Below are 25,899 nucleotides of genomic sequence, written 5' to 3' on the forward strand. Positions count from 1 at the left end.
AGAGCTATAAAAGGGTTCATTAATCAGAATTGAATTTTGTTCAGAACTGGAATTTAATAAAATCTTCTTATGCAATTAGAATTTAAATTGTTAGTAATTTCTTATTAACCTAGCTCCATGTTCCTTCTAAGACACCTGCTTTAGTTCTGCCATGATAATTTTTCATCATCAAAATTTTGAGTATTATTTTTATTTATTTTTAAACTGCCTCAGTAAACCCCCCCCACTTTTTTTTTTCCCAAACAAGCTCAAAAACTAAGAGCCAGACAGTCAGGAAGAAGACCTGAGTGGTTTTTCTTACAGAAGTCTGAGGCACCTCTTAATCAGGCTAACATATGGGTAGTTACTTCCACATAAGGAAAGTTTTAATAAGTATGTCAGGTACTTTTACATAAAATGCTTTTTAGAAACCCAGATATACAATAACTTTATTAAATAGATCTGTAATATTGAAAGGGATTATTCTGCCAGGATGCAGGATCTTCTCTCCAAAAAATGCAGCTTCTGAATCTGTTAATAACATTGATATATAAAGAAATCTGAATACTCATATCATCTGAGAACATATTTTTTTCTTATCACGTGCATGGACAATAGAGTGGGGTACTCATTTTCACTTCAGGATATTGTTGTTCTGACTGTAAAATCTATTCTTTGCATTATTACAGCCCTTTCTGCCCATGGGGAATAACATTTTTACTTTACCCATTCTTTCCCCTTAGTGCTGAATGCAGTGGGAGTTCTAGAAAAATACACTCCCGTGGTTCTGTTGTTCTCAGCTGGAGAAAGAGCATTAACCAGTTCCACGATGGTGACTTTCCAGGCACTGCTGTCCTTTTCAATTAGCACGTGTTGTATCCCTGCGTGTGCTGCATATGGAATAACTTTTCATGATAAAACCACAAAGGTGTGGCAGCCACCATCAAATCAGCACTGTGCTTTATTGATACATCCAAGTGATAATCAATAGAAACTGATAAAAGCAGAAATGGCAAAACAATCAAATAGTTACAGCTTCTGTATCACTGCCAGATATTTATTTCAGATGGAAACTGAGGATGTTCTAGAGCTTCTAAATTTCTGTGGGTCTGCTTGTTGTCAGTGAAGAAGGAAGTTATTCATGCATTTCTTTGGATTAATTAATTATCCTGAAGCCATTGTTGCTTTTTAGCAGTGTCATGTTGCAGAGATGCCAAAATGAAATCAATCCATGTGTAGTCACAAGGATTCAACATCATGAAATCCTTTATTTCTCTTATGTTTGTGGGAGCTTTGGAAAATTAAACAAATAGTAAAAGAGTCACCATGAGGTGATCCTCAGGGTGGGCTGACTGACATGAAACTCCCATTACTTGACAGGAAGTCAGTCTGTCTGCCTTGTCTCAAAAGGCTATAAACATGTTCAATTGAACGCTGCTTCTACCAAATGTAATCGTTTCATTTTCTTATAAGTAAACTATGATTAGCACTCTAGCACCAGCCTTTGAGAGATCAATTAAGCACAGTTCCATCATGGTGGTTTCTTGTTTGAACCTATAGTTTATTTAACAAAAGGTAGTGAGGGGTGGCTGTTCACAATTTTGTTTTGCAGAGTAAATTGTGAGCACTTTTTCCTTATAAAGTGTTTTCTTCAAGAAGAAAGAATACAGGATGAAGTATTTTTATGTTTTATTGAAGACAGTGATAGGGTAATATTTCTCAGTTCAGTGGTTTTGGGGGTTTTTTTATGGATGTTGTGTATGTAAACCTACACACTTGCTGCAAAATTGCAGGAGTCTTTAAATCATTTACAACCATGTTGATGGCTTGCAAGACAGAGACATGTTAGTCCTTTACCCAAGGGATTTTTCTCCTTTTTCCAGTCTTTGTGAGATATATGTAAGAGTTATGTGCTTTCAAAATGTAGAGAGTGTGTGTATATATATATATATGAATATAAATAAATATATATGACAGCTAGTTTAAATTCCAGTTGGAACTGCTGGTGAAAAAGGTGATGCTTTTGCCATAGGCAAAATGCCAATTTAATATTAACTGTGCAGCCTGTGCTTGGTACAATTACCCTGTAATTGTCATCATACCCAGGCATGCAAAGCTCTGCTGCAATGCACAGGAGGCTCAGCTGCCTTGTGTCTGTGGTGAAATTCTAGGGAACCCTTGGAAAAGGGGATTCTCCTGATCACTCGGTGTCAGTCTTCCTTTATTTCCAGTTGGATTTGCATTCAGTTTTCATTTAATTTGCCTCCAGTAATATGCCACTGCAGTAGATAGAGAAATTGTATTTTGCCCAAACAGGCTTCCTACTTTCACTGTCCTTTCATTCATGCAAGTTTGTTTTTAAAAAAGCACGCAAATGATTAACTCCAGGTGCTCAGAGACAAGTATGAATGCAACATTTTATTTTCTGTCTCTTACTAATGTCAAAACTTAGGGCATATCTACCAGATATTTTAAGGGAATGGCATTCACGTTAGGTACATAGTTTCTTTCCTTGGCCTGTCTATCCATCTGGAAATTGCATTGATATAATGGTTGTATCCTCTACATTGAGGTACTTGTGTCATTTAAATAATTGGGGCTGTTACATTGTCACACAACTTAAAAGAAATCAAAAACCCGAGGCTGAATGAAAGCACAACAGGCAAAACTGGTGTTCAAGTCGTTTAATCAAGAAAATCAGTGCTGAAAAGGAGAAAAGAAGATGCTGGCTCTGGTGACCACATCTGGTGGCCACATCACTCCTTCTGCCAGCAGCATTTGCCAGTGAGGCGATTCTTTTCTTTGTCTTCTGCTATCCAGATTGGTAACTCCAGACTTCAGGAATCCATAAATCAGCCTGGTCTTCTTTTGTGACTCTCTACAAATTCTTATAGAGAAAGAACATCAATAAATTCATAATTGGCCTGGGGAAAAAATCGGGAGGATGTTCTGCAGCCCAGTATGTAGGTGGAACTTCTGAGTTGGAAACTTCTGATTGAAAAAGTTAGCAAGAAAACTGTGAAGCATAGAAAAGAATTTATTGTTGATACTTTTTTTTTTTTCTCAGAAAGCATTTTAAAATATGGCTGTCACTCGTAAGAAAGGGAGTAAATGACAAAATATGTTTTCTTTATAGACAAGTGATACTTCTAGAGTAGCAGTGGAGAACCAGTCCATGCAGCGTTTTTCACTGTGATTCCAGGTTAGTGCTGAGACAGAGAGCAGTGTCTCATTCTCCCTAAGGTGATGATGATCTTTTGGGAGTTAATTAACAAGGGGATTGCTGCACTGATAGTGGCTCCTCGCAGAATAGGGGATTAATTGAAATCAGAATGAGAAAAAACTTCATCATTAGTTATTCCCGGATTTATCTGGAAGAGGGAGGTCTCCTACTGTTCTTTTCTGCTTAGATAACTTCCTCTGTGTGCTAAATTTGCACTATTGTGTATGCATATTGCATTTGAAAAGGAATAAAGAACAGCAAATCTTTCAATGATGTAAATTTGGGGGGGGAGAGGGAGGAATCCAGCTGTCTGTGACATGATTTTATTTTTTTTTTTCCATTTAAGATGTGAATAAATATTTTAAAAAGCAATGAAAACGTATGAATGCGTGCCTGAATTACTGGAAGTGTTTGGGTGGCTGGTTCCTATCCAGATGTTCTTGGCACGTGATCTCCTGGAACTGTTCCAGATGGTTCCCAGCCCATGATAAAGATATCACCAGGGCATGCTGCGGGCACCTTCAGGTTTTGTTTTTGTTTCTTTTTAAATTACTGTTTTACAAAAGTCAGCTAGCTGTGCAACTTGTGGTCAGTCACAGCTGAAAAGGATAGTCCAATGTTTGATTGTGCTTTCCACCCTCATTCTAGATATTTATATTTTAATATTCTTACTGTCTTTCTGTGTATGTCTAATGAGTGATGGAATACAGATTGTTTCTGGATATCAGCCTTCATGAAGAAAATCTGTTGTTACTTATTCTTGGGCCTCTGATATCCTAGAAGCCATAGTGGCATGAACCTCATGATATGTGACTTTTATATATAAACACTATAAAAATATATAATATTTTATATTTTCTTTAAATCACATACAGCAGGGCAAATTTCTGTTACCAAAAGATGCAAAAGGTGATGATGTTAGCATTCTCAAAGAAGCCAGGTTTTGTAAATAAAAGGTTCTATAAAAAGTTGTAGCATTCTTAGGAATCTTTTCAATATTGTCTGGTTTGTTGTTATTTGCTTTAAGTGTGTTCTGTAAAATTCTCTTACAGCCCAAAAATAGTGTGCACTTCTGAGCTTCTATACCCACGTATTCATACTGAAACCAGCTTCACTGAGTTAGTTCACAAGACTTAAAATCCTTTGCATAGTTTAAGTTTGTATATTTTAGGCCTGGTGGTGTTATTTTCAATCAATCCATCATTTTTTTCAATCACTACACCTATTCTTTCATTTAAAACACATAAACATGACTTTTTTTTTCCATTAAGAAAAATAAAAGATTACTGATGAAGCACTAGAAAGTGGCTGAGCTTAGACTACAATGATGATAATTTCCTGGTTTACCTGTGCAAGGCAAATTGCAAAATAAGTATTAGACTCATAGGTTACTCTTCTGAAAGAAAATTCAGAAATATGTAAGGAAATAGCTGTGAACTCGAATCCACTTAAATCTTAGATTAAGGACCTAGAATATAGTCCAGCGAGATCCTTGATTAAGTGTAAGTCCTAGATGTATGACTTCAATTATACTGAGGGTTTGTTATTAATGGGAGTCTTGTGCAGCTTCTCTGAAGCAGTGGGAAGCTCCCTGTCTGTATAAATGTGTACAATGCACTTCTCAGGATAAATGGGTGCTGGACACATTTGCATCAAGTTTTGAGAATTTGAGGGGTTTTTGGAGTTGTTTTTTTCTCAGGCAAGCTGAGTTTGTCTAGTAGAGGGTTGGGATAGAGTTCATTATTAGGAAACATTTTGGGATATAAGGGATGTTACTCATCCAGCATTCTCAAAAATCCCATAAATTTTGATGTGGGAGTGCTTCTATTGAAACTTCACACTGAAAGTTAGATGTAGTTGAGTGCTTCTTTGGAGCAAGAAAATAAGTTCAGAGTGTGACAGGATCAGCCTCTGAGACCAAGTGCCAGTTCCGTTGACTGTTAGATCTTCACATATTAGAGCTCTGAGAATAAGGACTGATAATTCAGATGCATAAAAAGGGGGTTTCTTTCGTGGTTTAAATAAAAAATTTTGAAACCATCACTTTGGGACATTCAGTGATATTGTATATTTAAAAAGACATTTCTGTAATTCCTATGGGCCCTGCCACTAAGGAATAGTATTTTAGGGGCAATGAAAAATGCAGGTAGGCTATAGAATATCCACATTGTAAAAATTCAGGTTTCAGCTTTGTAATAGTTACAGGATTTTAAAAAACCATAGTTGAATTTTATGAATGTCTTGGAAAAATTGTTCCATCTTACTCAGCTGAAGTAATTTGTTATGTTGTGCAGTCTAACATCTGTTCAGAGTTTTAAAATAGTTAGAGACGACAACAGTCCTCTTCTGCTGGAGCATCCACAAGAGTATTGAACTGCCCCAGGATCTGTGTTTACAGAACACAGGCTGCATAAAATGCAGAAGATTAGGAAGATGCAGAGGGAGTTGAAACTGTAGACAGCAACATATTTCATGTATGTTTTATTTATAGTTGTGAAACCTGTGTTTACTGAGAGCTCAAGTAGGTGCATAAACAGGCCAACAAAAGTAATAAAGTACCAAACAACTAGTACACTGCTAGCATAAAAACAGAAGAAAAACAAAGAGTGAGTCTTTTCTCTCTACAGCTGTAGTTTTCTTTCTTGAATTTATTTGGCTTAGGAAGAGGGCTCTGTCTCACACTAAGTAGGAAGGGAGCCTGATCCACCCTGCCGCACATAAGGAAATCTAATGCAATTATTGAGAGTTCTGAGTGCTGTAAGTGCTCAGCCCCACAGCACAGTGTACAGGCTGTAGGAGAAGGCATTAAAATCAGACCATAGCCCTGGTGACTCTGCATCTTTGCATTTTTATTGGATTCCCAAAACTTGATGCTCTCATGAGAGGTGTGGGCCCACAGTCCATAATATGCTTTAATTTTTAGACTTCATTCCACCTAAAGAGGTTTGCCCTTGTGATCTGCAAGCTTTTCAAGTTAAATACAGTGCTCTTGGTGTGCCAAAATGTCGAGGTGGCCATAGCATGAATTCTGCTTCAGAATAGCCTGAGTAGCCTTGGCCTGAGCTGCTTCCTCTCAGGAAGGTCTTGCCAGGCTGCTTGTCAAGAAGGCTGAGAGCGAAGAACTGGTTTCACTCAAGAGGCATCATACTGGTAAGTACAGCTCAGCTGGGCACATTTCCTCTCTGCTGGAGCAAGGAAGTTTTATCATCTCAGCAGATGGCCAGAAATCCTGAAACGCTGGTTTAATTAACTGAAATCCCACCACCAGACAGCAGCTCTTGTGACTGTATCTGGAAGTAGAGCAGAATGCTTAAGGGGTAATATTGTCCTTCTAAAATTGAATTAGGCTAATGTTGGGAGATCTAGGGGTTATCTAAACATATGTGGCAGGTTGGGGAGGAAAGAGTAAATGCTAAACTGATAAGGGGATTAGAGTGTAAAAAGTCTTTTGAGAGTACTGCTGTTTGTCCTCCTGAAGATAGACGTGCTGAGCTGTTGGGTCGTCTCAGTTGCAGTGGCTGGAAGTCAGCATGAGTTTGAAACATTTTACAAGTGTGGTAGGGAGATGGGCATGAAAAACAGATAGCATGTGATACTTGCATTATGTTAGCATTGGACTGCTAGGCAAGCTTCAGTTTTGTAGAAAAGAGCAGTGGTTACCCCAGCTGCCTTTTCATCCTGCTGTAGGCAGGGGAGCAGGATGGTTTATGAGCCCAGCTAAAGCCCGGGTGTCATCACATGCTATGCATAGGTACACACAGACCCTCTCCTGTGAATGGAAACAGCAGAGAGAGCATCTTTTCCTCCTGGGAATACAGGAGGGGGTATGCAATAAATAGTAGAAAGGCTATGCAATGAATTCGATTCCCCTGTTTCACGAAGATGATGGTTGAATCCTGGCTGGACACTGGTGGAGGTGAAAAAAGCTAAGGCTCTGCATTGAAACAGCAGTCCTGAGACTAATTCTTATTTTCATTTCCATGTGATTTTTTTTTTTTTTTTCTGAGAAACCTTTGTCCTGTGTGCATGTTCCTTCTTCCCAAGGAAGGCGTAAGGCTTGGATCAGCTCAGTTATATACAGTGAACTTCAGAAATGGTTTTGCTGTACTTTCATTGTAATCTAACTAGCGCTGCTTCCCTTTTATGACTCATCAAAGGCCCTCCTTTTTCTGAAATCCACAGCTCTGTATACAGAGATAGCAGGAACATACAGAAAGGCTATGGGTGATTGTTGAAATAAGTGTCTTGAGGAAGAATTCAGTAAGCCTCTGACAGAGGTGGTTGAAAAAAATAGGTGCAATGTTTTACAAATGCTTTTATTGTACTGATGGGTTTGGTAGTTGCTTTCCAGTAGTGAATTAGTACAGATCACATCAGCTAGACTTGAGAAAAATGGCTTGTTTTTTATAACCATCTGCTTAGCTGTAAATTGCTTTCTCCGAGCTGTATGCAATCTTCTGCTTTGCCTCTGTCTCTGCTTTAGCTCATGCTTCCTATTTTTTATCTCCTCAGGGTGCAATTTACTGTATCAATCAAAATAGGATAAAAAGGTCAAAAGTCCTCAAATGTTTTTATAAAAAAGGGAAAAAATGGAACTAATATAATCAGCTCATACGTGGCATTTCATTTATGTAATTTATTCGTTGTATTATAGCTCTAAGTGAGGTGAGTTATTTTGAAAGCAATGGTGATGAAACCAGACCTCCTCAAGCTCTGGGGCATGGAAGGGAGAAAACAATATATAGAGAGAGATCCTAGATCTTTCTTTAGTAAGTAAGGGAGCCTCTATGCTTGATTTCCATGATTCATGTGAGCACTTAACTTACAAAGCAGAGGATTTTTTTTTTCAGATCTGGAAATCTGTTTTCCTCTCATCCGTGTCTCACGACGCTGAATTATTGTTAACAATTATACTGAGATTTAGGGAATATATTGGGCTTCAGTAAAGGTTGCTTCTCTAGAATTGATCTCATTTGTGGAGGTTTTGTTCTGGGTTGGGTGAGAAAGGGTTGGTGTGGGGGGTTCTCTTCCCCCAACTCTAAGAACTGATGAAAGGTAACTACAGAAAGAGGGAAAGGAGGGGAGAAAAGCCTTGGCCTACCAAAAGCAAGCTCCAGGAAGGTGCTGAAGAAAGCAGTTCTTTCCTGACACAGCTGTATTGCTTATTTACTTCAGTGATTCCTTTCCGTAGCACTCTGGGACTCAGGTTATTAGCAGTGATAGATACACAGAACTCTTCTAATTAATTGAAACTTTTTTCCCAACTCAAGTAGATTTTGAAGTTTCAAAGGAAAAAGAAAGTGTTCAGGATTGATGGATTTAATTTTCTATGATACGGCTCTAGAGACAGAAGCCTTTATATTAAATTGTAAATCTTTGCAGGTTGAGTTTGTTTAAATAAGGCATAATTTTATATTTAATATCTGGGAAAACCATTATTTATGAAGCCAAGAAGATATTTTTGTAGATGATGAAGATGAACAATTTTCTTTGGTTTATGACCACCATCAAAAGATGAGACTCTTGAAAAGCGTTGTTTGGAATATACAAAATATTTTTACCTGACTGCTAAAATTAATGCAGATATATTTATTTATATTACTTTTGTGTAATAGCCATATGCTTTGTAATGCAAGAAATATATTCTAAAATTAGTGGAATAATGTCAATTTCCTATTATTAGAAGCCAAGATGGGTTTAGGTTTCTTGGTTGTTTGTTTGGTTTTTGGTTTGGTGGGGTTTTGGTGTGGTTTTTTTTATTTTTTTTATTTTTATTTTTAGCATTTAGCTTGTAATTAGGCTAAGTTAAATGATAAAGCCAGGAGCTGACATGTCAAAATGGCTAAGACCAAGCCTAAGTACTTAATTGTATGAGTTACATTAGATGATGTTAACCTGAGACTTTAAAATGCTGATTTCTAGCTCAGGTTTAACTGGGCTTTTGCCCCAGAAATATCTGCTTTCATTCATTTGGGGTTGTTTTTTTTTTAACTTCAGAGGAGTACTAGAAACAAGTTCATGTGAACATGGATTTAAAACCCATGGATTTAAATCAGTAGCACAATCTTTAAGAAGTTCAATAAGTGTATAAAAGAAAAGGACAGCAGTGTGTATCTTCCTTAATGTTATTTTTAAAGCTTCAGATGTTTAGTCATTGTGCTAACTTCACATTGGTAACACAGCTGTATTAATCTCTACTGCATCAGGGTCCAATTAAAACATTTTATATCAAATCAAATGAAACCATTTCACTGTAAGTCCCGTGTGAATGCTTACAAATTGTTTAGCACAAAATAAATTGAAAGCAATACCAAGTTTAAGTGCAGTTGATGTTTTTTTCTTTATAAATCTTGAACTCAGACTTGTATGAAGTAAATTGAGAGTATTTTAAACTACAAGTGCATAGACTCCCTCACTCTATGCTGGTTATCTTTCCAATTTCTTTAAAATATTAGTCATATATTTTGAGAAGTTTTCTTCCCCACTAAACATGTGGTAGGAACATATTTGGGGTGGAGAACTGTGGTTTCAGCTCCTCAAGTGGATGTAATAAGGCATTATTATGTTACTGAATGTTATTTTTTCTCTGTAAAATGGAACAGCATAGTTCTAAAAGAGTTTTTATGCTTTTTCCATTTTTCAAAATGTAAGTATTGTTTTGTATGAAAAATATTCTATAAATCATCTTAGCAGGATAGAATCCAAATTAAATTTACCATGTAGATCATTTCTGTAGCGGAGGGGAGTAAAGGGGCAAAAACTTCTAACAAAAAGGAAGAGCCAACATATTTCAGCAATAAGCAAAAATGATGAGGGTATTTTTCAGAGCTGTTCTCTTCTGGTTAGAAACACACTGGGTTGGTAAAAATAAATAAAATTAATGAGTGTCTCATTTCTTATAAATGTGAGAGGCACTAAAGACAACCAAGAAGGAAAAGGTTATTTGGTATTATTGGAAAAAGTAAGACTGGTCATTTTTTATTTTCTGATCTATGTACTGATGTTTAAAGGAACAGACTACATACTTACAACTGGGGAAAAAAATCCACCTCATTAGAGGCATAGGTAAACGTATAATGATAATGAGTTTATAGAATAATTACTCCAGTCATAGTATAAATATTTTCAAATATCAATTCCATGCACAAAAGTGAGATAAATTGTTTCACTGCAGGGCTGGTCTGACTTTTGAACAATCAATTTCTATATAATTGTAGTTATTTAGCTGTGCAGTTACGAGGAGAGAAATACCAATAAATAGCAACAGTGTGAAAATATCAAGGGTGGAAATATTTTATTTAGAATAGTCTGTAACAAAGGGAATGAAGAAATGTCCAAGGTAACCTTAGATTAGCTAACTCAGTTAATCCTAATAAAATAACTGCTGCATCATGGAACACAACTTGGGCTGCCAAATTTTACCAAAAAGCTCAGTAAATTTGTGAGTAGTAATCTCTGTTGAGCTGTCTGCCTCTGTGCCACAATATAAACAGTATTTAAATAAGCTACTATAGCATTATACTGAAACAACAAAACCTGTAGTTTCTGAGATGTTTAGAGAATTGAAAAAGGTATCAGAGGTAGAGGGATGAGACTGAAGTGAGTAGTCAGGGGTTTTTCTGACATTGAAATGTAACTAACCTGTAAGTCATAAAGACACTAGTGCTGTGTCTTTGACGAGTTGACGACTGGGTCAAAGGCAGAACTGTCGGTTTCAAAGTGCTTTTTGGGCACTCAGCTGGCAATTGTAGCTGCAGGAGCCCCCGCCCGTGCTGTTTGCAGGTCTGTTGTTGGGATGCTGTGTTCCAGAGCCAGCCCTGAAAATTCTTCTGGTTTGCTGAGTACTTCCTTCCATGTCTGCCCAGGTGGAAAAGTACAGGGGAGTAGCAGGGACCAGGTTTCTTCCAGCAGCCCCTGTTTCCCTGCAGACTTACTCCACACCAACTTGCAGAGTCTTGCCTCGGAGTCTCTCCAGCACTACTAGCATTAAGGCCCTAACAAAGGAGGAAAAATAGTAAAACTCTTGAAGCTGAAATGATGAAGCTGAGCATGTCTTGGATAATGTACCCATCCTGGCCTTGGCATGTCTGTGGTTTGGCTGATATCCACCATCCAGCCTCAGAGGTCATTGACACAAGGCCTTCCTCCCTTCTTGTTTGTTGTGGTTTAACCCCTTGTTAAGCTGTTGCATCACACAGCTGCTTGCTCCTTGTCCCCTAGTGACGGCATGGGAATTGAAAGGGTAAGAAGGAGAAAACATGTGGGTGGGAAAAAAGATAATTTAATAGGGAAAGCAAAAGCCTTGCACGTGAGCAAAGCAAAACAAGGAATTAATTCAGTACTTCCTGTTGCCAGGCAGGCGTTCAGCCACCCCCAGCAGGAGATGGCTCCATCACACGTAATGATTACTGGGGAAGACAGACATCATTGTTCCAAATGTAACTCTCTTCCTTTTTCTCCCACCTCTTTTATGTTGCTGAGCATGACACCATGTGGTATGGGGTGTCTCTTAGGTTAGTTGGGGTCAGCTGTCCTGGCTGTGTCCTCTCCCAACTCCTTGTGCACCCCCAGCCTCCTCAGTGGTGGGACAGTGCGAGAAGCAGAAAAGGCCTTGAATCTGTGCAAACACTGCTCAGCAGTAAGGAAAACATCCCCGTATTATCAACACTGCTTCCAGCATAAATCCAAAATGTGGCAGCTGCTACGAAGATAATGAACTCTACTCCAGCCAAAGCCAGCACATTTCTGCTCTGTGTTCCACAACACAAGGAGCCTTTATATCCCATTTCTAGAAAGGGGCTCAAATCCCGCATGACAGTGGATGGACATGCTAAGATTTGCTTTGCTGTTACTTGATATATTAATATTTTAGAAGCTCAATCTAAGAGAAAATTAGAATATCCTAATTTTCCTTGTAATCAGTGTTTAATGCATGTTTCATTAACATAGCTTCACTTTATAAAAATTCTCAATATTTTTTCTCGGAAGAAAAACATAATGAATAAGTGAGCTTGACAATACACGATTTCTGCTTTCTGCAGAAAATGACAAGGGTATATTTATTTTATTACCTGAATGCCTTTAGTGTTTACACTGCCACCATTATTGCATGTCTCCTGATAATTTCACCCCACAAAATTCCAGCCCCGGGAAGGCTGGAATTACGATGCTGCTCTTCCAGCAGCACTGGGAGGGATAATGCTCTGCAGTAACAGGCTGAAGGTCACACGGGAGGAGAATGGGGTGGCTCCTGGAGCAGAGCTGCTGAGCAGGCAACCTCTGCTTTCTTCCTCCTAAAGGTTTTAGTCTTTAGAAATGAGTTCCTTTGAAATAAGGATGAATACAGTCAGAATGACCTGTTCTGCTCCTTTTGTGTGTATGTGATGGGGAGGATTTGGTAGCACTGCCTACTGGCAATGTGAACTGCACTGCCTTTCTTTCACCTGAATTCAGAAGAGAATTATCAGAAACACAGAGCTGAGTTCAGTTCAGTTGATTTATGAGCAGGCATTCAAGTGAAGCAAATGTATTCCTCAAATTTCATAGGGACGTCTTGTCAGAGACTAATTCTAATCCACAAAATGATCCTAAATGGGACATAATGACTTTCCTGGTTGTTGCTTTCTGCTGTCATTATTTTGAAAATGGAATCAAGCAAGTCTTGTATGTATGAGCAGTGTGTTCTGGCAGCAAGCATGTCAGATCTGTGCTACCTATTAGAGTTACCATTATTTCATAATACTCCAATTCTCAAAGTTTTCCCTTTTGTTGGGCTTGGCAGGTGGTGGCAGAGCATGGGTGGCTTCCCATGCAACTGCCTACTTTAAAAAAAAGTATTGAGAAGAGATGTTCACTCAAATGTAGTAGGGCCTTTTGTGAATGCTGTTCTTTTCAGTACATAATTTTACTTTTCTATCCAAAATTTTATCTTATATAGAAAATAACCATGCTCCTAGTTTTCCATTGGAAAAAAGTTTCCATTTTCCACAGATAAATAATAATGTCACTGATGGGTCAGGTACCATCTGTAGTCAAGGGGTATTTCCTGCAGCTAATAAACACCCTGTAGTCTGAAATATGCTCACCCAGACCCTACTAAATTACAAATACTTTGGTGAAACTTTATTAAGTTACATTAATAACTTGTGGACAAAAACATTCGACTCTTCACTACTTTTTTATGGCATGGGTTCTTTTAACTCAAACAAGAAATTCATTTAGAATGCTGAATCTACATAGTGGTACATATGCCATAATGTCATAATTACAATACATAGAGTTTTCTCTTCAGAAAAAAAATATTCTACGCACGACTAAAACTTCTGTTTACTAGCGCAACTTTAAAGATTTTTAGTTTTTCAGTCAGCAACTTTATAGATCTCCAGAGAGTGGCCTGTTAGAATTTTAAAGCTATTCTTTCTCTGGGTTCTAAATTATATTTAATGTGCTAATGAAGGGTTATTCTGGAAAATGTTCCTGTATCTGAACTTTGGTAAGCAATTGCACTGATGTGTGCAGATCATAAAAAATACAGTAGCAGAGGCATGTTTATCTCTTACCATAAAGTCAGAGGACATCATTTGTGTGGACCATCTGGTAGTAGTTAAGGATGTTTTAACTGACACCTCTGAGTGGCTCCAATTATTTTTTCAAACCAGGTATAAAAACAGGTACATAGCAAATAGCTCACTGAATTACTGAGGAGTTTTGAGTTCCTGGCAGAGGCACTCTGTCTCTGTAGATAAGCACTGGCTTGAGGTGACCTTGAGCTTTTTAGGAGAGGAGTCTGTGACAAGCAGTATTCAATGTAGATGTTATTACTAGATAAGTGTCTGAATTCCTGTGTGTATTTTAAATTTTTTCAAAAAAATTAAACTGAAAGTTTTGCTGCAATTTGGAAAATGGCCTTGATTCTGCAGGGCCAGGTTGGAAATCTTGTGTGCCTTTTTCATGATAAGCAAAGGATCCATTGTTCTTCTAGCTTGGGCTTGAAACAAAAAATTTAATTTCTCTGAGTATTTTTTTCTCTTTTGAATTGGGAAATATTCCATGTAATAAAGTGAAAAATGTATTTGACAGTTTTTGAAAAAAGTGCAGGGCTGTTATTTATTAAGTAGCTGGAAGCAAAAGATTTTAATGTTGGGCTTGTAATATTTGTGGGGAGGAAAGTGGGAAGAGACACATCCAGCAAACCTGTTAAGCCACTTAGGAGTGAGTTTGCACCTCTCCTTACAGTTACCTCATTTGTTGTTATAATTGCCATCTTTAACAAATGGCCTCTTGGAGGGCACCAAACTCCATGATAGCAAATCTTACATCTTTTAGTTCTTTTTTATTGATTTCGTAGATGTTTTTATACCTAAGTCCAGTCCCTGGCAGATGTTTTCAAGAATTTTGAAGGATTTTTATTTATAAAGATGGTAATCTTGGGCAGGCATAATATAAAGCAAGGGTCTCGTTTTCATTTGTTTTTTCAAGTATTGAATGTGGCTTTCATCTGTGCCTTAGCTGTGTGAGGCTTTGAATATGGTAAGAAATCACTTTCCATTTATTCAAAATCTTTTGCGTAGCTGATGAATGCCATACATAATGAAAGACTATATTCATTTATCATCCATGGTAAATCATTGATCACAGAGGTATCTTGTGGAAAAACTAATCAAAGCTTTTCAGTTTTTCTGGTTGGTTAAATTCAAAACAGCAAAGAAATGATTGCTCAGTTAGTTGGTTAAACATTTGGTTTATTAGATGATACTCACAGACAGTTTCTAAAGCATTTTGTGGTTTGCAGATGGAAGTTTGTTGTTAAGGAGATTAAGGCAGATGGCAAAGGTAATTCTTATCCCTTGAAAAGCATAAAGCTCGTGTATTAGCATGAAATGTTTATGTACGTGTGGATATGCCACAAATAAATTTGATACCAAGTAACTATCAATAATATATTTACACATCTTTGGATACAAAACCTAACCTGAGTTTTAAGTGAATTCAGTAGTCTGGAACCATTATGTAACAATCATGCTTAGACTATATGCATTGATGAAGAATATGAAACTTTCTTCTATTTTTTTTTTGCTTTTTGGTAAGGGAACACTTTCAAATTAAAGAAAATTGGTCTGCTGTTGAGGGAAGGGAAATTATCATTAGTTCAGGTGCTGTCATAGGTCTGGGTGGCTTGAATGGCTTTACTAACACATCTTGTTAATTTTTATTTCTTTTTATGACCTACCTTTCAGGAAAGACAAAGAAAGCAAGCCACCTGTATCAGGAGAGGAAGGATAATTCAGTAGTTCCAGCATCATTTTGGATGAGGCATTTAAGTCAAATCCACATAACTCCTTTTTAAATGCTAAAAGCCTCATTTAGTTCAGTGCTTCCTACAGAGGGTTTATTAAAGTGTCCCCACTTAGTTTCTCCAAGGCTAAAGGATCCTGAAACACTGGAGTCAACAAATTAGCTGAAAGTTTTATTATCTAAATCTGGGCAATGTCTCAGGGTTTTGTAGCTGCGACCTCTAATCTTTATGCCATTTATACCAAGAGAATAACAGTACTTCCCTGTCTCAGAGACTGCACCTACAATTTATATACTGAAAAATATGGTGGATTATACAAATCATAAATATGATTTTTAGAAAGTCTGACTATAATTTCTCTATGATGTTAGAAGGTTTCAGCTGGCCTGGTTCTACCGAAAGCAATGTAAAACCCCCCTTTTTTACTATTCTTTGTCTGTCTTTTCAACATAATTTCCTTTCTGGTTACTTGCTCTACTTATTTTTAGCAATTGCAACATTTTTAAAGAAAACTGACAGACAAGTGGTTTTTTTGGTTTTCCTTCTAAAGTTTATTCTGTCCATTCTGTAAGAATTGTGCTATTTCTCTAAGGAAAGAAAAAGAAAAGGCAGATACATATCTTAATTCAATCACATAATAGATTTCAAGGTCTTAAGAAAATAAAGTACGTTCAAACCCTGGTATGAAACCTTTATTATACAATAATTAGCCTCTCTGTTGTGAGGATTATTTAAAATTAACTTTTTTGAAAGAAAAAATAAGGATTGGCCTGAATTGTTCAGGGCTTCCCATCTGAAGGGATTCATGATTATGTTCAAGAAGTAGTGTGTCTTCAGCCAGTTCCTTACTGGATCCCCAGTTTGTTCTTTTTAATGCCATGCATTTGACTTTAATTTCGTGTATTTGTATGTCTTTATATTGAATTTAGATTAATTTTAGTTAGTAGGTTATATTTTGTGCATAACACAGACCATAGGGGTAGAATTTTAAGAAAGGAACAATCCTTCTCAGGATAGATAATACTCAAATGACCAGGACATTTCTGCTTTGTAGAAAACCTGGCTTCAAGTCTCGAATGCTTCATTCTCACACCAAAGACAGAACGTGAATCTCACACCTCAGGTGGGTGCCTGACCAGCCCACTGCAAACTATTGATTCTTATGAAGGGTTCATTTTCTCTCTGGCTTTGAGCACCGTGTTCTCACTTGTGATTTGGTAGCCTGATCTGTGGAACCAAGGAAGCCTGTTTTCTGCTTAGACTGGCTACATGTGTTAAATGACAAGATATCCTGTCTGACCCCTCACTGTTAAGATTAATTTTTCTTCCTTTGTGAATAAAATCTTCACCTAATAACAATCCCAATAATAAATATAAATGTCTGTGTATTCCAGTTAAGGTCATTCTCGTTGCAGGCACAGAAATCTATATTTAGTTTACCTGCAGAGCAAAGGAATTATTTTTCATTTTTTACAGCATATTTCAGGCTGGATTTTGGGACAGCCCAATAGCCTATATAATGTCATGGCTTGCTATCGTAGATTTATTGTATAACTGACTCTCTGACCCAGGAAAAAGAGTATTGCATTCTCTGTATGAAAATAAATACTTGATCAAAATTTGCAGACCATTAGAACATTTCTTTATAATGATCTTGGATTTCTGTCTTAGAGAATAAATAAGTGCTGCAGTATGTTCTCTTATTGGCATCTGAATGTTAGTACAGTGGATATAGTGGTGTCAGGAGAAAATAATTTGCAAGTGATCCACTGAGATGGATCATTCTAATTAATATTGTCTTTGAGACTGCCAATTTGCCATTTTACAAGGGGATGGAAATGTGTGTTGATTTGGATTCACTGCAAAAATTAAATTTCATTTTTCATAGGTACTATTAATTCTGTCTTTCAAATTGGACTGCTCCTGTTTATGAGACTAGAATCAGATTATAGGTTCATATAAATTAATCTTTTGGGCACTGCACTATTAAGATTTTTTTTTTTTTTAATGTTACAAATCACCTTTGGCCTAGGACATGCTTGTTTTCCTGGTGAATAATCCTACAGCTTTCTCTTCTGCTGTAGTCTGTCCTTGAGACGCCAAATGTCATTTTCAAAATTTTCATTTGAGATGAACTAATATATTTCATTTGCCAAATTCTGGGCTTCGTGCAGAGAAACTATTTTCTGCATGCTTCTTCACATGGTCAGAGGCAATGTGATCACCACACTTGGGGAAGAAGGAGAAGTGTTTCCATTTCCGATGGATGGATATCACAGGGAAGGAGGAAAGGGATGGGGGTGCATAGCGTTGTCATCTTTCATAGCCTCTGCAGTTTGCTGGTGCCACACTCTCTCTCCTCTGTTCTGTGCCTTGCTGTCCCTTGAGAACTAAATATTTAGGCTTAATAGGTATGTGGAGCTCCATATGGAAGTGTTTGGGGAAAATGTAAATTGTGATGGTAATGACTTCTTGGCCATAAGTGTTAGGTCCTATCCTAAGTCTTCTAAGTATGTTCTCTTTCTTGCCTTTCTGCTGACTTAAATATATTTTATTCTTCATCTTTGCTTATTGTGCAGTTTGCCCCACCCTCACCCCCATTCACTTTACTTTTTCTAATGTATCCAATACTTGGAGTGCTGCATTAATCTTACAAGTGACACTGTCATCTATTTCAAATCTCCCTTGGCTCCATAAGGTTGTACAAGATCCAGTTCTGGAAAATGTCCACCGAAAATGTCTGTGATCTCTTTGACTAGAACCTACATGTATTAGTACTATTTGACATCAACAAAAAAGAGTGAAAGAATGAGTAAAATCTCATACTTTAATTACTTTCTAATACTTAGGTGCAAATGTGCCTAAGTAGGAAGGAAAAAAGCCTTCTCACGAGGAATGAGAGATGTGTTTCTGCGTGTGTGTTTTCACACAGAGGTCATTGTGGCTGACTCCACAAAGTGCAATGCACAATGCAGTTTATAACTGGTGACCTTAAAAAATCATCTGGGAAAGTATATTACAAAAAGAAAAAGTGAAGAACACATTCAATCTTAGTTGAATTTAGCACTTATCATTAAGGGATGTGCTGTTTGCAGGCATTTTAGCAGCTGCCGATTAGCTTTACCTGTGATTCTCTCTTCGTACTGTTTAATCAGAAGGCTTTAAATAATTCCATTTGGACAGTACAATCCTGTTGATATTTTTGTTCTAGAGCCTAGACAGACACAGTCATTTTGCTGAAAATCTGAATGCAAAATGGAGAATTTCATTTTCATATTTATTTTGCAGAGAGGCTGTAATTAACACCATTTTTAGACCCCTTTGCCACGGTCTGCACTTAAGCCCAAGCCTGCTCATACAGTGCTGTGCTTCTGCAGAGGAGCCATTCCTGGTGCTGGAATGGATCTTAGACTGTCCTTTCCAGCCTTTGCTGAAGGGGTCCCACATGCAGATCAGAGCTTTTGCTTCACTATGAGCAATATCTTATCCAGGTCCATTTTTTTTCTATTTTTTCCTTTTTTTTTACGGTATCTCTAATAAACATTTGTTTGTCTGAGAATCAAGTGATCATTTCTGAAACCATCAGCTGCACCTGAGCATTTCTCAAGGTTTCTCTGATGACTCATGGCTTTTTAAATGCATCCCTAATTATGTATGTGATCATTCACACTGCATATGGCAATATTGAGTGACCTCATTTGGACCTTCCTGAACTTCTCTGTGTGTCACAACAGTGCTGTTTTAATAGGATTTTCTGCAGTGGCTTCTTGTGCTTTCTTCCGTAGAGGTGTGATACCAATTAGCAGCATGTGTGCATATCACATCTGCCTATTTAGGACAGATGGCAGATGCTCTAGCTAAGATTATGGGATGCCAAAACATGATCAACTTTCATCATATTGTAGCATTATGACTGTTAAATGTATATTCTGCAAGGCTTCTGTTTCACGTGACTTAACTGCAAATGTTTGAACTTGGGTGTCATAATGGCAGAGCAGTTATTGCTGTTATTTGCTTTCATGGATTTAAAAAAGAATTTGTTAAGGGAACTAGAAGACTTAGGTTTTAACTTTGCTGAAAAACTTAATGCAGTTAAAAAGTCCAAGCTATGTTTGGCCTTCAAGTCATAGGACCAGTGAGGTTGAAAAACCCTTCTAGGATCAGTACGTCCAGCTGTTAACCCAAATCCATGTCTAAACCATGTCCCTAAGCACCACATCTACATGGCTTTTAAATGCCGTCAGGGATGGTGACTCCGCCACTTCCCAGGGCAGGCTGTTCCAATGCCTCACCACTGTTTCAGTGAAGAATTTTTTTTCCTAATACCCAATCTAAACCTGTCCTGGTGCAATTTGAGGCCATCTCCTCTCATCCTGTTACTTGTGACCTGGGAGGAGAGACCAACCTCCACCTCACTACACCCTCCTTTCAGGGAGCTGTAGAGAGCAGTAAGGTCCCTCCTGAGCCTTCTTTTCTCCAGGTTAATCCACCCCAGTTCCCTCAACCACTCCTCATAAGACTTTTGTGCTCCACTCCCTTCACCAGCTCCGTTGCCCTTCTCTGGACTCGCTCCAGCACCTCAGTGTCCCTCTTGTATTGAGGGCCTCAGAACTGGACACAGGATTCAAGGTGCAGCCCCACCATAGTAGGTATTACCTGAGTGTAAGGTTATGGTATTACATTAAAAGATTATTCATTGATAGATTGTCCACCTCTGTACTAAATTTTGAAAGAAACACATTCCCCTTGTGGCATGTTTGTCAGAGGTACAAGTGAGTTAAAATGTCCATGCACACTGATGAGCACTTGGTACAGCTGTTCCAGGAGATGCCACTCTGTGACTCTATCCTCACACACTTTTAGGATATAGGGGTTTAAGTCTGTAATAGGGTATTTATAACCAAGGCAGGTGCAAATGTGTGTCCAAAAGTTACTAGAAAATGCTCACAGAAAGGCAAGAATCCCCACCTGTGTAGGTTGTACTTAAGATTTGAGGTCTGCCAATTCCTCTCAAGGCTGTGGAGAAGAGTTTCTTTTTGGTGTGAGGCAGCTTCTGCTGTTTCATAATCAGATGCAAAAGATACATGCAGCACTGTCTGAGTATATGTGGACTTCTTCAGTGTTTCTGACTAGTGGACAATTTTAATTAATAGAACATTTTTTCCTTGACTGATAACTTATGACCGCTGTCATGGGATCTGAATGAAACAAAAGCTGAACAGTTTTTTTCAAGTCAGTTATTTTATAGATAGGCAAGTACTGGGAGGAAGCTGATCTCCAAAGCAGTACCTCATATCCATCAGGGAGAAAGGTCAAACGGGAGGTTTTGAAAACATATAGGTTTAAATGGGGGGTTTAAATCTTTTTCTTACTGTAGACTTTTACTACATTTTTGGGTCTGATGGGAACATAATTTACATATTTGCTCACAAATGTTCTTACTAATCCCCGAGACACTGCTAGTGAGACGCATTTCTCATTGAACCATTAATTTATTAAACCAAAAGCATATTAAAAGGCAACATTTAGAGGAAGCCTCAGTAAAAACATTGTGAAGGAGCAGATAACTTCTTCTCCTGACATTATCACATCATTCAAGCTGCAGCTGTCAACCCTAATGAAAGGTGGTGATGCTGATTTGAGCATATTGCTTATGTGATGTGCAAGAGCTTTGGGAGATAAGGAATCCCTGTTGCTATCATTTATAATTAAAGTGTCCATCACTTTCCTCTGAAAAACTGCTTGACGAATAAATAATTAAAGATCTGATTCTGATACACTTAGTTGAAATGAGACTTCTGAGAACAGTTCAAAAGCAGTAAATGGAATTTCTTCAAAGTAAGGCTTCAAGATACATAATAGTATTACAATCTCAGCCAAAGCCAGTTCTTGTTTGTTGAGGCAGGAGGGTATTCTGGTTTATATGCCTTAAAATCTAATCTCACAGTTGTCTAAAACTTCCCACTTGCAAACAATGCCTGATGTTGTCTATCATTTTATCTTTTAAGCTCAGTATAAAATGGTATTAAAATTAATGGCTAGCTAACTGTTCCCTGCTTTTTCAGACAGCCAAAGATAAGTTGTCTGCCTCATGGTTTGCACAGTATGGAAGCTTTGTAAAGTGTTGTGTTACCTAAAGAGTTTATTTCATTGCAAATAAGTGTATTTTATAGAGGAGTTTTCTTTGATTTTTGTTTCACTGAATTGATTTTTAAAAGAATGATTATGCTCACATGATGTTTATTTTCATAGTCTCTAAAATAATGAAAAGGTTTGAGGGGAACTTTTTTTGATATACAAATTATTTTACCTACTTCCATTGCATTTCAGTAATAACCCTGCTGCCATATGGTAGAAATAACTTGCATATTGTAGATATGCGAGTCCCTCGCAGTGTTGGCAGGGAGAATGTCGCTTGATTTGGGACCTTAAAATTAACCTTTTACTACCGCATGCGTATGTTTGTCATTTATCCCCTTTTTCTCAGGTGCAAAGAGGGCTACCAAGGAGTCCGCTGTGACCAATTTTTGCCGAAAACCGACTCAATCTTGTCAGATCCAAGTACGTCAAATGTTTTTCTTATATTTTTAATCCATGCTGGAGGCTGCTCTTGCCATGTGAGATGACCCTTTGCCTGTAGTCAGACAGTCCATGCTATAGGCCACTGCAGCTGTGTGTAAAGAACAGCGAGGCTCTTGTTGGTAGGGTAAAACCACATCATCCAGTCTCTGTTCTTATAAAACATGTGCTGCTCCAGCAGGGCAATCCATCAGGGGACTCAATTCCTTATGATTTGGAATAATACTGTCCCTGCTTAGAGCCAAAACATTTGTGTTTCTCCACTTCTGACTCAACAACAAATAAAGTTACATAATCTAAAAGGAGACCTAGTATAGAGTGCAAAGTGGTTCCTTCAAAAGAAAATAAATGCACATTGTGTGGCACTGAAGAGATTACAATCTCCTCGGAAATACTTTATATCAGTTTACATGAAGCTTAATTACTTTTTCACTTTGACAAGTGATTTGTTGTCTATTTGCATCAATAATAAATAAAAATAAGGTTTACTTTCAGGTAGTAATGTGGAGACAAAGTAACTTTCTGTTACACTGGCCAGTATGTGTCAGAATAATATCTGCATATATCTTCTCTTACTCCACTGTTTCCCTTTCTAAATTCTCTTGACTAATAAAACTATGTCAAAAATATTATCCAAGATGAATTTTCTGAAGATGAATCCATTTATTAAGTAATATTGTTTATCTTAAATTTTTAAATGAAGTGACATACAACAAAGGGTCATATCCAATCTCTTGGGTTTGTTCATATACCTGGAAATTGTAACATATTAAGTCTTCTGGTTTTGGGTGCTCTTTAAAATTATATTTGAGTTGTTTTGTTTTGTTTTTTGAAGAACAATACTTGTTTTTCTAGTCTTTGTTCTTTTTTATTTTCTTGTGCTTTTCCATGTGAAAAACCTGTTTCCAAAGGCACCTGTTGCTTCATAGTTCTCTGTGTTGTGGAGTTCCCATTACAGTTTGCTTTGTGTTTGGTTTATTTTGTCCTTAGCTTGACCTTTAATGGTAAAATGCAGAGCTTGTAATGAATAGGCAGATTTTACCTGAGCCAAGTTTTATGTTTATGTGCATGTGTCAGTGTAGAAGCTGTGCATACGTCAAAGAAAAGAGCAGTTTGTATTCTAAAATTGTGGGACAGTTGATTATCAACAGGATATGGTGGTACCTGTCTGACCTGGTTTTCATGGGAGACTCTGGCTTTACTCCCTCAAGAGTAGAGGCAAAATCCAAATTGCAGATACAACACAAAGCCCTGAAAAGGCTCCCAGATTAAGCTACATCTAACAAGAACAAAAGCCCCAGAGTGTTTATCTAGTGCAGACAGTATTGTTGTTTCTTTCTTTGTGTTGCTTCTCTTCATTAGGAGATGCTTACTCCAGTTGGGTTCTGGCTGTATTGTTTCCAGAGTGTTTTTCAGCCACCTGATCCTGCTCAGTGAGCCAAGTTCTGCTGAAACATCCTTTTTTAGACCTTCTGACAACAAAAGCTAATTTTTTTTTTTTTGAGGTTTTCTTTCAAAATTATATTATTTAGAGCATGTAAGAAGAGGGGGCTTTGGCTTGACATTGACCTAGATCCACTGGACACACTCATGGCCCAAGAGGAGCCTGTTTTTTGGTATGAGTGAACAAGGTTAACATGAGTTAGGTACTTTTCTAGTCAGTTTTGAAATTTAACTTATATTTGATCCTTGTCTGTTTTCAAAAGAGGAAAAGCTGCTGTTCAGGTCTATTTCTGTGTGTTGGCATAATATGATATATCTCCATGTACGTGTGTGCACATGCACTTGCTCTAAGCATGTCGAGCCTGAAAGGAATATAATTGAACTTTCTGCTGCAGCTGGACAGGGACAATATTTTGTTTAGGAGTTAAATTAGTAACGTAGTTATCTTCCTTCTGGAGAGAAAAAAAAATTGATGCCGTGCTGATAAGTAGCACTCAGTGGCAGATGTTTGTTATTTGCATAACCTGAGGAGTGTAAAAAGTATTTGACACAGTAGTCAAGCACAGTATTATCATCTTCAAAGGCTCTGGGTTTGCACTGCCAAAACTTAGGTTTGTGGTTGAAGGTGTTTTGATTAGAAAGAGAATGGCTGAAGGGTGAATTTGGAGGTGGCTTCAGAAAGAAGCAAATTTTTTTTAATGAAAAGCTTTATTTCCAAAAGCTGAAAAATGAGATGAAGGCTCTTTTGTCTGGGCTGCATGTAGCCAGCACTGGCTGTTGTCAGTCAAGCTTCATGAACAAGTCCAGCTCATTTGAGTATTATGGGATTGCTTGGGGTGTTCCTGGTAGTGAATGTGCTGCTGATGACACATCTGCTAACATTTAGCTTTTTTGAAGTTTGCATGCATGAAATACTGAAGCAATGGTTTTATCTTACCTTGCCTGTGATATCACAGGTTGCATTTTCAGAATATTGTCATGGTTGGGAAGTGAATCTGCACCACAGTCACTTGGGAAATAGCAACGATTTTGTTATAAAATTGTTACTTATTTACTTGTGCCACAGCATTTTGATTTTTTTTGGTTCTTGTTTTCCTTTGGTTTTTTTTAATAGCCTGCTAAAACAAACCAGGCTTGTTCAGTGTAGCTATTACATGCATATTATTTGCATAGTGAAAAATAGCTCTGCCATATTTTTAACACCAGCTTCTTACCTCATTCTAGATATATGCTAGGCAGGTCTTGATTTTACATCACAGATATGAATATAAATTATGTAATACTTAATATGGATTAATGCATGCTATATGCATGTATATGTAGTTTAATTGAACAAACTGGTTAAAGTATTTGTTTGGGAAGTTTTCGGGAAACATCTTGAAACTACCTGATGGTGTTTCAGAGTTCCTGAATTGGCATCCATGGCTTCTTGCAGTCAGATCTTCCACCTGCTACCTTCCTTCAGCTCAAAGTTAGGATTAAAGCCCTAAGGTTAGGATTAAAACCCATTTGTACAAATATACAGCACACACAGAACAATGTCAGAACACTCCAGGCACAGGCTCTTTGACCAGACCTTTAAGCATCACAGGTGTTAACAGCTTCCACTTCCCTTAATATCTCTAGTCTTAAAAAGATTTCTGGCTAAAAGAGGAAGTTGTTAAAAAAGAATCCAAAAGAATCCTAACACAAGTGGTTTGAGAAGTTCAGTAATCTTGGAATATGAGAGAAACTCGCCTAAACTATGGGAGCCTCAGGCACATGGGAACCTAACAAAATTTATAATGTCACCAATAAGGGAAAAGGCTGCATGGCAAAGCAACCCAGGCTCACAGTCTCTATCAAGAGGAAGAAATCTGTCAGCCATGCTAATACTGTGCAGGAAAAGTCCCTGAACACTCTCTCTCAGTCATCTTGCCCATTATATGGATGAAATAATAATGGGACAAAGAGAATGGAAACAGCAGTCACATGCTGGAAGGAAAGGACAGGAGTATATCTGGAATGTTACTTCAGCTTTCTTTTTCTGGGCTAACTCCTCTATAAACACAGCAAGAGGCGATGGTAGAACACTTACATTTTCAACATTATAAGTACAACCTTAATATAACTTCATGCACAAGAAGTTTTTGTGTAGCCCTATGTGTATCTATAGGATTGGGAATTTAAACACAGCATAAATGGTAGAAATGTACTCCTGTACTACCCTTTATAGTGTTCTGGACTAGACCTGCCTGGCCCAATGAGTCTTGAAAGGTAAGTTGTGTGTAGGCCACAGATATTCTTTCAATCTGCTTTTATACTGAGGCAAAGTAAAACCTTTACAGCTTTGACTGTTCTGTGGGCATATTCCAAAGTGGTGAACAAGGCATTGAAAATG

At 37.6% G+C, this 25,899-nt stretch overlaps 1 protein-coding gene across 1 annotated transcript in view; it reads left to right on the forward strand.

Annotated features, from left to right (window-relative positions):
- The window catches only part of NRG3 (neuregulin 3), a 370,457-nt gene that overhangs the window by 225,081 nt on the left and 119,477 nt on the right, over positions 1-25,899 (forward strand). The window contains exon 6 of the mRNA XM_042033732.1: positions 21,985-22,058. Within this exon, the coding sequence (XP_041889666.1) occupies positions 21,985-22,058 (74 nt within the window). The remainder of the gene's footprint in view (positions 1-21,984; positions 22,059-25,899) is intronic.

Source organism: Corvus kubaryi, unplaced genomic scaffold (assembly GCF_017639235.1).
Source record: "Corvus kubaryi isolate FWS band 111438036 unplaced genomic scaffold, C.kubaryi_AGA036_p1.0 37357, whole genome shotgun sequence".
NCBI lineage: Eukaryota > Metazoa > Chordata > Aves > Passeriformes > Corvidae > Corvus > Corvus kubaryi.